This window comes from Carica papaya, chromosome 1, assembly GCF_054855325.1.
Source record: "Carica papaya isolate Zhongbai chromosome 1, ASM5485532v1, whole genome shotgun sequence".
NCBI lineage: Eukaryota > Viridiplantae > Streptophyta > Magnoliopsida > Brassicales > Caricaceae > Carica > Carica papaya.
The window spans coordinates 20266723-20279404 of NC_142309.1; the positions used below are offsets into that span (position 1 = coordinate 20266723).

Genomic DNA, 12682 nt, shown 5'->3' on the forward strand with positions numbered 1-12682 from the left:
CGCGTGCGGCATGCGCCGAGCTTACGATGGGCCATAGAAGATGTGGTCCTGCCTAATTTTGCAATGATGGGATGGTACCTAAGACAATTTTTATATTTATCTTTACAGAAATAAAATAAAAAATACAAAATTAATAATTAAATCAATTTATTTTCGACCAATTTTCAAATAAAACAGTATTTTATTATGCGAGTATAAAAATGATTTAACTTATCTAACATAAATTTAAATTTATCATAAAAAAATAATTTTAACTTTAGTAATTAAGTTAATTAAAGAATTTGTTAATGAATTAATACATACATGTAGGATAATTAATAAAATATATATTTCGAATAAAATAAGTTGAGGGGGCCCCCCCATGTTATACTTTTAAAACAGCCTTTTATTTATCTTCTTTAGAAAAAGTTGCACCTTACATTAAGAAGATTGTAACTGTAATTGAACAGCAAATCAAAGATTAACAAAAAAAAAACATAATTAACGGACGGCTGGATTAATTAATATTATTGTTATTATTTAAATTGTATTCTATTATAATTTATGCATATATATATATATATATAACTTTATTAACTGATATAAAAAAAGTAAACAAAGTATAATGGTATTAGTGTTAATAATATTAATTAATTAACAAAAATATATGATTAAAAAGAGAATCATATCCCAACGCCATATTCTCCAATGAAAACTGAAGAAGAAAGCATCCGCATGCATCAAAGAGATGTAAGTAATGAACAATCATAATCATAATGTTTTATTATTTATAATACATATGTTTAAGTTGAAATTAATTTTTAAATAACCAAACTAAAAATAGATTACGCTTGTCATCGATGTTTCCACGTAGAGAAAATTTGAAGCTTCACGTGGGTTGGGTTGCTCAGTTTGAAAGATGAAATGTACAAAACACATGCACATGCATGCATGGGTCAAAACCAGACTAAACACACCATCAATACATACAACTTATCAGTTTCTGTATATACACACACACACACACATTGAGGTAATGACATAAAGATTACTGCTAAATTCTTTTGGAGTTGAGTGATGGAGAGCTAGGCATAGATAGGTACAAAGTTAGGGGAATTTGAATCATGGAAGTTCTTCGGAATTGTTGCTTGATAAATTAAATATATTCTTTGAATCTTATTTTCCAAAGCCTAAACCTACCATATATATATATATATATAATTTTAATTTTTAACTTATATTTAACATAATATGTAATAATTATCTATTTAAAAATTTTAAAATAAAATTGTTTAAGCTTTTGATCACACATTTTTTCTCTTCACATTTTATTCATTATGTAGTTTTACCAAGAATTAATATATACATACATATATATAATTTTTAATCATGTAAGATAATGTGCACATTGTTTTTGTATAGTTATAAAAATTATAATCTATCACACGGCAAAAGTGAATGGAGTTGATGTAATATATTTAAAATCTTGTTAATTTTAATATACGTAATTTATAATTTATTTATTTTAAAAACAAAACCAATATCAATGGGCAAAAAAAAGAAAGAAAAAAAAAACAAATGATTAAGATGCAGGATATATGTTAATTGAAAGCATAAAACAAATCTCATGAAAATATGTGCTAAGTTTGGAGATTTTTATGAAGATTATTTTTTTCATGCCAAAAGAGAAAGAAACATAATGATGAGTTGAGTTAAACTTGCATGGGTAACTTTCTACTTCACCTTCATCAATACACATGTTTATAAAATTCACAACAACAATAATTTTACATTATATATACGTATACATTCCATGCCTGCACACACTAATTTTACATCAGACAACCATTATTATTATTCATGTTTCTTTAATTACTTTAAAATTAAACGTTTAGTCCTCTAATTATGGGCTTTGCTCCCTACGATCACATTGTAAAAACAGTAAAAAGCTAGATGTAAATAAAAATTAAAAACCAAGTTTAATAGTGTGTGTTAATATGAGACAACCAATTTGAGAAATATTGATATATGTAAGTAAAAAGACAAAGACGCATAAATGGGTAAACTGCAAACAGCACTTCCATATGTGTGTGTGTGTGTGTGTATATATATATGTAATACAATATGCCGAGGTTAACGTTTAGACAGACAAAGTAGAAAGAGAAGTTCACCAAACTGCGTCGTTTTTAAGGTTCAAGCATTGTAGGAAAAGATTTAGCATAATGGGCCGTAAGTTTTCTAGAAGTTCATAAAGCCCAATTAGCAGATGAACCATATTATTCTTTAAATTCCCAGTCCACCTGGTGGGCTTAAAATTTATTGTCCAAAATAAGACATTCGGGTCCTATCTCGACTTCCTATTTGAATGAATACTCTTTAACAATTCCATTCCATCACGGGCTTTTCTTTAATTAATTTTATATTTTTATACATTACAATTCTGGGGGCAAAAGAGGAAATTTACATTAAGGTGATGACCCGACGGCGACAGCAGACAGCCAAAAGAGACGGCGCCGCTGCCGAGAACACCGCGTACGGCAGGAGACGGCTCAGACGCACCACGTGTCACTATCTGATTCGTTTGTATTTAAAAAAAAAAAACGGAAAAAGGGAGTCAGAAGCATCACGGGATTAGTAAAGAAGAGAAAAAGAGAAAACCCAGACGAGCAAAGATTCTAAATTAGATTTTAGACGTTGACATTTCAGCCTGCAGAAGAATTTATTTATGATAATTATTTTTTTTTTTGGATTTTAATTAAATTTATGGGGTTGTCGCAGAGCAGTAGTAGCTCTGTAATTAGTGGTTTGCAGAATTGATAAGATTACCCCACACAGCCTACCTACTCTGCGTCACCCTCATCATCCAAAGCCTAGCTGTATAGTAGTAGTGTGTGTGTGTGTGTGTGTGTGTGTATATATAGATATAGGTATAGATATAGCGTAGGATTGTATCTCTTTGTCTGTGTAGATATATAGTCGGCCAAACACGGCCTAATATGGTGTACGGAGGCCTTAGTCTCTGCCTTGTTCTGCTGCGGCTTATATGTTGTCAGCGTCGTCGACATAAAAGCCTCTCTGGCCATTGTCACCATCCTCTTTTTCTTTTTCTTAAAATATTAATTCTTATTTTATTAGTTAATATTTGTTTTAATAAAAATGAAAAATTATTTTTTAAATGCAGTAATAAATGCGGGAGTCATATGGAGCCAAACTTTGTCTTATTAGTGCAATGAAATGAATTCAAATTTTCAGATCCATCTAAAACACATTAAATTTCAAGACCAAACACATTAAAAATAAATAAATTAAGTTTTATCAATTTTATAATATTACCAAATTTGATTTACAAAAATCAAAACTAAATTACTAAATAAATATTTCGAACTAAAATAAGGTACAACCCATGAATGGCGTACCTAATAAAAATGTATACATACAGTTTTGGTTTATATAATTTAATTAACGAGTGTACAGTGTACTATATATCTGCATGTCCCAACTTTTTTATTCAGTGTGTTACCCGGCACAGGCCCGCCCATTTGGGTATTGATGCATCCACATCACTCGTCTCTCCTTCACTTATTTTTTTTTTATTTTTTATTTTAAAAAATGAAGAAATAATTTAATTACTTTATGAGGATCTCATTAAATATAGTTTTAAAAACATTATTGTGTTTGTGGCTAAGTGATCTTCGTCGAAGATTATGTTGAGTTTTTTTTTTTTCAAATTTTAATGCCATGTAATAAAAATAAGATTATTACATAAAACATGAATTTTAAATTCTAATTTCATTTAATCATTTTTTAACCCAAAAGAAAAGAAAAGAAGAAAAAAAAAAAAACACAAATTTACATGTATGAATGAAAGTGTATCAAATATATATAAAATCATGAAGAATTAAACAAACCCACTAAACCCATCAAAGAATAAAAGAAGACGGAGAAGTGGTCCAAGGGGAAAAGAAATGGAAGGCAAAGATTGTAGGAATTAAGAGTCACTAACGATATAACTATATATTCATACACCTACATGAGAAGGTTTCCTTGGAAGAAACAGACCCCTCTATACAGAACATCCACCCACGTTATATCATTTCCTTATCAAAGCAAATGGACAGCACATCCAACACACCTGAATACAAGGCTTAATTTTGGCCTCCATTGTAGGTCATGTGTGTTCGGAACTAGGGTATGGGCCCTAAAAATATTGGGACCATTTTTGTTTTTCAATTTTAGGTCCCAAAATTACACACACCGTATGGTAAGATTTAGCTTTAGATAATAAAATCAGTGTACATATCCTTGTGTTTTGGAACATCTTGGGAAACCTATACCTGTGTGTAGATAGTACTAGTTTATGTGATAATATTTGAGTGGACAAGGTTGGATTTTGGTCCTCCAAATTTTGAATTGTTTGGTAAGTGGTTGTTTACCAAGTGGGATCCCCCCTCCTTTATGGAGATAATGTTAGGTGGAGCAAAATGAAGCAAGGTAACAAAAGATTTTCAATTTGGTGTATTTATTTTGTGGGTTATTTCCTCTTTTTTTTTTTTATATATATATTTATATTTACATGAAACTAACTCTTAAGTGGGATTTTAATTAAATAATAATATTTTTTTGGTTTAAAATATGATAAATTTGTTCGTATTAAATTTAATTTAATTATTATAATTTTATTAACATATTAATAAATGAAATATTATATATAACAGATAATACACTCAAAATTTTACGTATTAATTGAAGTTGGGACTTGTGTTTGTGATGGTGATGAGTTGTTTATTGTAAGAGGTGTGAGGAAAATGGGGGACTTTTTTCAATTGGTTGAATAAAAGACAAACACTTTATTGCAATGCAACATCTCATTAGCTGTTTCTTATTACCCAAAAGAAATTTTTGGCTTCTTACATCAAATATTCTCACCTACTTTTTTTTTCTTGCATTAACTAAAAAATATGATTATCAAAAATTAATTTATATTTATTTACAGTTTCACTGAGATAAGATTACGTTATCATAATTCATAATCATTGAATTAACTAATTTTTTTTTTTTATTTTTAAAAAAATCCAAATTAATTAGAATACACTACCATGATCCAGCTCGTGTGCAACTAAGAAATTAATTATTAGTTTTCGAATGCTGTTGTTGTACACAAAATTTTTGTTCTTGTCGAAATCCAACCTGTCAACGACAACGTTTTGTAATCATATCTGTTGACTAAACTCAAATAGATTTGAAGAAAATTTGAGGATCAGATTAGTTTTTTTTTTTTTTTTTTAAATTAAGAAGTAGACAACAATTTACTCTGTTATATTCTGGATCATCAATCTATCAATTCTCTGTCTTATCATTTATTTTCGTTAGCTTTTTTATTTAATAATAATTCAAGATCGTTATGTATGCTAGAATTGAAAGATTAATACATATAGATAAATAAATAAAATCAAAAATTTCTAATTAGTAAAATATTCTAAATTTTTTACAAAATATTAAAAATTATTATTTGGTCAAAGGAGAAGAATTTCCGAATTTATTTGTCGTATTTTGAAGTAATAAAAGAAGCTAAATAAAATTTTATTTATTTGTTTTCTTCAACTTCCAGCTTTTGCGGCATATATCCCTCCCTGTCATTCGATGCCATCAACTTAATTACGTGTAGATTTGTTTTATTCGTTGAGAAGGGAATTTTTTTTAGAAAAATTATACATAATTAACATACTTTTATGTTTTATTTTGTGGTTCCTTTTTCAATACCTGTTTTCAATTCAATTATGTTGTCTTGATTTAACATGATTTATTGTTAATTGATAAATATGTAACGTTGTGTTGATATGTAATTGATAATTGATTGATAACGTAAATCTATGTATGAAAAGTTTACGGGTTGCTTTTAAAAATGGTGAACGAATCCGGTATATAAAAAAAATCATGTCGTGAACTTTATCTCAGTCGGACATGGTGAAAAGTTTCATATCAAAAAAATTTGAGAGATATGGTTTACCCTCATACCGAATAGGATATCTAGGCGATGGTATGTTTGGCACCTATTAACGGATAGGGTATAGAAACGATCGATTGATTAACAAATTTGAATATTGGGTTCATGCATAGAGGAACATCCCTATGGACCTCAAGATGTATTGATAAGCAGGTAAAAAATGTAAATTTTTATTTTTACTCACTTTGATATGAAATTATAATGTTATCTTAGTTATTGTTTTTATATATTAATTTTTAGGAACCTATAACAGTAAGTACAGAATAAGTAGTTTTATATTTTTTATCAACATTTGATTTTCTTTATCAATGATTAGTGTAATATTCTTAGTGTGATAATATAACTCGTAAATTTATTTAACTATTTCAAATAAAAAATATCAAGATTCGGATTCTAAATAGCAATAAAATTGAGAGTGAATGTTAGCTTCATAGGATTTTAATTTTATCATTTTAAATTTTTAAAAAATAATAATTTCGTAATTCTATTAGACACTATAATTTAGTGTGTGTAAGTAATATAATTACTTTTATTAAAATTTTGTATTTAGATTAGTATAGTAAAAAGTATTTCAAAAAAAAAAAAAAGTAAAAAGGAAATTAAAAACACATAAAATATTATTTATTTATTTTTATGTTTGATCAGCACTCAAAGACATGAAAACCCTTTTTAATTTTCAGTGGGTTTATTGCAAAAGCTAAAATATACATATTATATTTTTGTTCAACAAAAATGGTTTCTTAAGAAAAAGGAAGGAAAACTGTTGACAAAACATATATCTTATTAGCAGACAGTGTTAACTTATTTAAAAACCCATTTTAGAATTCATTATCTCTTTAATTGAATTCTTGAAGAGTCTTTTATTTTTTATAAATAATTAAAAGTTCAAATTATGGCAATAATGAGCTGGAATTTTGTACTTTGTAAGCCCAGAAGAAAAGTAGGATTCAATTATAATAAAAGGGTCCCTTATAGTATATAAATATAATTTTGCTAAACATCATTTCACAGAGAATTTAATCATTACTCTTCTTTTCTACTTCACTGTTCCCCCCCACAACACAATTCCCTCCATTTTGCAAAATTCTTCATCCCAACATGACACCCATAGATAGATAATTAAAAAAGCTTCTCTTAAGTTTTTCCTTTTTCCCCAAGAAAATTTTTTCTTGCCTACAGACATAATTTGGTCCCCCCTGCCCACCTACCCCTTTTCTTTCATTAGAGTCCACCATGGTTCTTTTTTTCCCTCCACTAAGAAAAAAGACAACACACTTATATCATACCCTTTTCTTTTCCCCCCACCAAAACACCAATTTCTCCCGTTGTTGACCATGCAAAAAGGGGTATAGCACACACACAGCAAATTAGGTGTCATTCCAGGCAGCAAAAAGTGGCAAGTGAGCCATGGAAATTGCAGCTGCCGCAGGCCTCAACTGCGCTGCTGATGGAAACCAAGAGACTGAGGGGGGCTTGGCAAATAGCATTCCCGAGCCACTTTTTTCTGGACTTCCTTCTCGCGAGTTATTTAAGCTCGTAACGAGTGATGAAGGGTTCGAAAAATGTCTCCCAATTTTCGCACATTCGTCTACCATTTGCCCGGTGGGAGTGCCAGAATCAGTCCCAATCAGATTCTGCAGAGCCATTGAGAATGTTGCATTGGTTTGGTTGCGATAACTCACAATTCCAACTGTTTTAGCATGGTGGTCATGGTCAAGAGACTCAACAGCATTTGGCTGCTGCTGATGTTGCGGTGGTGATTGATATAAAGCCATTTTCCAATCTGAACCATTACCATTGTCCTCTGCAGCTGCTTGAATGGCTTCTTCCTCGCTGTTGGGTGTCACGGATTGGTTGTTACTATAATCAATGGCTTCGTTGGTGGCCTCAGGCTTCTTGTTTCGCCTGGCAAGCTCTCCGGCTAAAAGGGTATTGCTGGCCATGATTTTTTCAACATCATACCTCGTTATATCGAAGTTTGTCACCGCATTGACTCCACGAAACTTGATTGCAGCAATGTCATAGGCCTCAGCTGCTTCTTCTTGAGTGCCTGTAAATTCAATCAAGCAATTTTTTTTTAATTTCTCTCTTTTGTTTTTAAATATTAAAAAAGAAAAAACAGCTTTACGAAAAGGCTCCATTGAAACTGAGAATCAGCCTTATAAAAAGCCTATCACCAGGGTTTGTCATCATTGAAAATCGTCCTCAAAAAAGAAGTTTTTGCAGATGAACAACGGTACCCAATTGAAATTTTGATTTGAAAAACAAACCCATCAGACCAAAAAGCAAAAGGAAACAAAAACAAAAAATGGATTTTTAAAGTGGAAAGAATTTTGATACACAAAGTAAAGAAACTCACTGAATGTCCCAAGATAAAGGTCTTTGTTTCCTGCAACTCTCCCAATCCTTGCTTGCCATCTTCCATGCTGGTGATGTCTGCAAACAGATAATTTATATTTTTTTAATTAACTTGGAATATATAAAAAGTTCAGAGACAATAATTGAAAAGCCAAAAAATAATGTATACACAAATTTGGGAAAAAAAAAAAAAGGAAAAAACCTTGTTACTCCTCGGTACATTGAAGCCCCTCTTGAAAACCCACTACTTTTCCTGCAAATCAGGTAAAAATATAAATATATGTATAGATAATATTAGGATATATGTAACATATAAATATAATATAAAAATATGGTCTTACCTTCTGAGATGGGCAACATATTCTTGGCGGCTCATGTTCTTCATATCTTCAAGCTCTTGCCGGTAATTTTCCAACTGTAATTATTTTTTAAGAAAAATTAGGATTAAGAAACTTGAGGTCTTGAAAGGAATTAGAGAGAAAATCATAAAAAATTAATGGGAAAAATCTTACAGAGAAATTTATATGAGTTGAAGGTCCCCAGTACTTAAGAGCTGCCAGATCATATGCTCTTGCTGCTTTTTCTTCCATATCATACCCCCCTGGAAATGATTAAAGAACTTGACTTAATGGAACTAAAAAACAAAATTTTACTGATTCAATGCTGTTCGCCATTAAAAAAAAACGCAGTAAACACCATATACTTACCGAGATAAACTGAAATTTTGAATGATTATTAGTTTGATTGAAATGGCATCAGCAGCAAGCGTGTACGAGACGAAAAAGAAGGAAAATTATGAACTGGGTCAGATCATCATAAAGACAATTCTTTTTTGAAAAAATAAAATACTTGCAGTTAAAAGATCGAAACTTTCCAAACAGAAAATGGCTGTAAATTTATTTTGCATTAGTTGATTGATGATGATGATGATGATGATGGTGAACAGAGTAGGAAAGTACACTAACCTTGCCTTCCTTTGCGAGTCTGCCCTTCTTTCTTGCAACTGTTGTCCCACAGATGAGCTTCATATCTACCAGTCCATCGATGTCTGATGAAGAAAGAAACAGCTAAATGTATCAATGGCATCGGGTATAACCCGACCCGAGACCTTGAAAATGGAATTGGCAAGTACTAACCTTGTGACTCCTCTATACTGTGATGTTCTCTGGCCAAATGTGTCGATGGATTTTCTATGAACAGGCTGCTTTTGACCTACTTTACCATTGCTTGATCTCTTCTTCGTCTCCAACGGTACAGACTCACCACCTCCGGCCGGCGAGATCTGTCTCAGCGCCGTCACACAGCTAGATTGCGAACCAGGGCTCATTGACAAGCTCAGTGACTGCAAATCCCCACAACCCATTGCACCAACAGACCCGGAAGCCCCTCCATCGTCAACCATGCTAGTGTTTACTTGCGGCTCCATTGCAGCATTATGCGGCGAGTAATGTCTGGCGACCCAGTTTTTGAGACAAGGAATACTGTCTTCGGCCATTTGGGGGATCTGGGAATCGCAGTCTGCAATCTGGGTATCCTTGTTTTCCTCCTCTAATGGCGTCTGATACATGGGGTGACAGCCTAGTCCGGGGTAATAACCATGGTGGGTTTGTACAGAGAAGTCTTGGAGAAGATCCAGCGAGTGTGGCCTGTTGGCTTCAGGTTGGTCTGGATTTTGATGGTGATAATACATGCTGTCTAGGCTGAGCGCCATTGTCTCTCTACCATTGCCGCCGTACTGGTGAGTCTCCATTGTTGCACCGCCAAGAAAATCCTCCAGCTTCGGCGACGAACACGCCACCATTCCTTCACAGAATAAGAAAGTAAATACATTCATGTTTTAGCTCAAAGAAGAGAAGGTAATAAGGGGAAAAAATAGGGAAGAGAAAATTAGATGAACCTCCTGTGTGTGATCTGGTTAGAGCTTCCATTATACAAAGCGACCCATCTGACTTGAGTGGCATGACAGAGAGGGGAGAGTGAAAGCCGCCATTTTCACCGACATTGTAGCAGAGTGCAGAGGTGTTGAGCTGAGAAGAAGACAGGTAGAAGGTGGTAGGAACTGAATTAGAGACAGCAGGGGATGTAGCAGAAGGTTGAGCTTGTTGCTGGAACTGATGATGATGATGATGATGCGGGTCAGAGGGTATCTCCATTTTCATATGTGGTGAAAGAGAAAAACCTAACCAACTGCTATGATTACTATTGCTGCCATTGTTGCCATCATTCATCGTCTTCATCTTCTCTCTCTCTCTCTTGCTTTTCTACTGGTTTATCCTACTGAAAGGCGAGTCAATCATTGAAGAAAACATAAACTATTAACTAGTAATCATCAACCGTCATACTCCCTCCCCCATATCCATATCCATATTCATATAATCAGAACTTGGTATTTCTTGTTCAGAAATGAAAAAAAAAAAAAAAAAACTACTCGGAAACATTTTTCATGGCTACGCACTCTCCCAGGTCAGTCTCTATCTCTCTCTTTTAAAAGAGAACAAAACTGGTCTCTTTAAACTAAACAAAAAGAATGAACTCTAGCAAACAATGCTGGGGAGCATCCCTGCATTTCCATAGGGATCTGTGTATGAGAAAGACAACGTCTTTTTCCTCCTTTCTTATCTTTTTTTTTTTCTTGTTTAAATTTCTTCTTCTTTATACTTAACACTCTCATAAACCCTACAAAAAACCCAGATGAAGAACCAAAACCCAAAACCCCCCCGAGCTCTTCTTTTTTCTTTCTCTATACTTTTTCTCAAGTATCCAAAACACGAGTTAAACTTATAGAAGTAAAAAAAGTAGAGAATTTTGCGATAATTATTATTTGTTTGATCTGATGAATGAGAGAAAGTGAGTGAGTGGGGAAGGAGAAGTAGTGAAAAGGGTAAAGCTTTATTTATTTATATTTTTTACAGTGAGAGTGTAGAGGCTTGGATAGATTTGACAGGGAGGAGCTGGACTACTATCTGCCCTGCCCATCCAGTCATCTCATACAGTACAACCCTTCTCTCTGCTTACACCAAGAGGATCCTATATATATTTATATATATATGTATTATTTTTAATTAAATTGTTATTATATTAAGTCAACCAACACTAATTAGCTTGAAGATTTACAAATTAATTTTGTAATTAAATATTTTAAATAATTTTTTGTTAAATTTTATTTTTAAAAATCTACTTATCAACTAAACTAGACTCGTAATATTTGACAGCTAAATTTTTGTTAGAGGGGGGAGCAACAAAATATTTTATGTTTTGGTTTCTAATTAATTGGTTAACAGCTTTCATTTAAAAAATAAATAATAATAATGGGACAAAGAAAGCGCTTGGTGTCAATTACTACTACTACTACTGTGACAATTAAATTGGTCACAGCCCATCACCAACCGTAGATTTTGATTTAGAAAGGTTGTCTTGTGTGGGGACATCTGATGTGACCACTGCGAACTCTGTGCTTTATTCATCTGACAGTGATGAAGCTGGCGGTGACTGTCATCTGCGTTGCTGGGGTGACCGGAAACACAAACCCATTTCCTTTTCACCCTCAAATATTATTTTTATAACAAATAAAATAAAATCATAATAATAATTATTATTATTTTGATTTGACCGTAATTATTACATAAAAGGTCAGTCATTATTGCGATTTTAGGTTAAAAAGCCTAAAAAATTTAAATTTGTTCGTGAAATTAATTTCGAATTAAAAAAAAAAATGATGGGAAATTTACTTTTGTTATAATAAAATATAAATTTCGTGGTTAATTATTAAATGGTAAAAAAGAACAGAAGGTGGAAAAGCATTTTCATGGAGAAATGTTGTTTGTACGCAGTCAACACCTGCTTCCATACAGAAAAAGCAGGGGGAGTGGGTCTGTGATCAACTTGAAATATTCCAGGAATGATGATCCAAGGGCCCCAATTAATTATTTTATTTATTATTTTTACTGTTTTTTTTTCTTTAAATAAAAATAAAAAAGTGTTCAATCTGTACCTTCACATCTTCTCCTTACTAAAACGGGTCGTTCAATCCAGTACTTTTTTAGACTTTCTCAAAATTAACCCATTAATTATTTAGATAATATATATATATATACATATATGATATTGTGGTCCAATATAATTTGTGGGGGATTAAATGCAGAAGAATACAAGGTAAATATATAATATATATTTATGTAAAGAATCATAGTATACCATTGGTGTTGTAATTAATTAATGGTTTATTTATTATTTTGTTCCTTACTTTTTTTTTTTTTTTTCCCTCCTCCCCCCAGTCAAATATGCTTTTCTGTCTTTATTGTTTTCCTCGGTGTAGTAAATTTCTTTTCGTAATCTTGTGAA

At 32.0% G+C, this 12682-nt stretch overlaps 1 protein-coding gene across 1 annotated transcript; it reads right to left on the reverse strand.

Annotated features, from left to right (window-relative positions):
- Positions 1-6929: 6929 nt before the first annotated feature.
- LOC110807855 (AP2-like ethylene-responsive transcription factor ANT) lies at positions 6930-11327 on the reverse strand. The gene is made up of 9 exons (XM_022033137.2): positions 10239-11327; positions 9478-10144; positions 9307-9389; positions 9049-9057; positions 8854-8942; positions 8683-8756; positions 8544-8594; positions 8343-8419; positions 6930-8033 (listed from the first exon to the last, which is right to left on the reverse strand). The coding sequence occupies exons 1-9, from the start codon at positions 10576-10578 to the stop codon at positions 7351-7353; spliced, it is 2073 nt and encodes a 690-aa protein (XP_021888829.1). The 5' UTR covers positions 10579-11327; the 3' UTR covers positions 6930-7350.
- Between the last annotated feature and the right edge of the window lie 1355 nt (positions 11328-12682).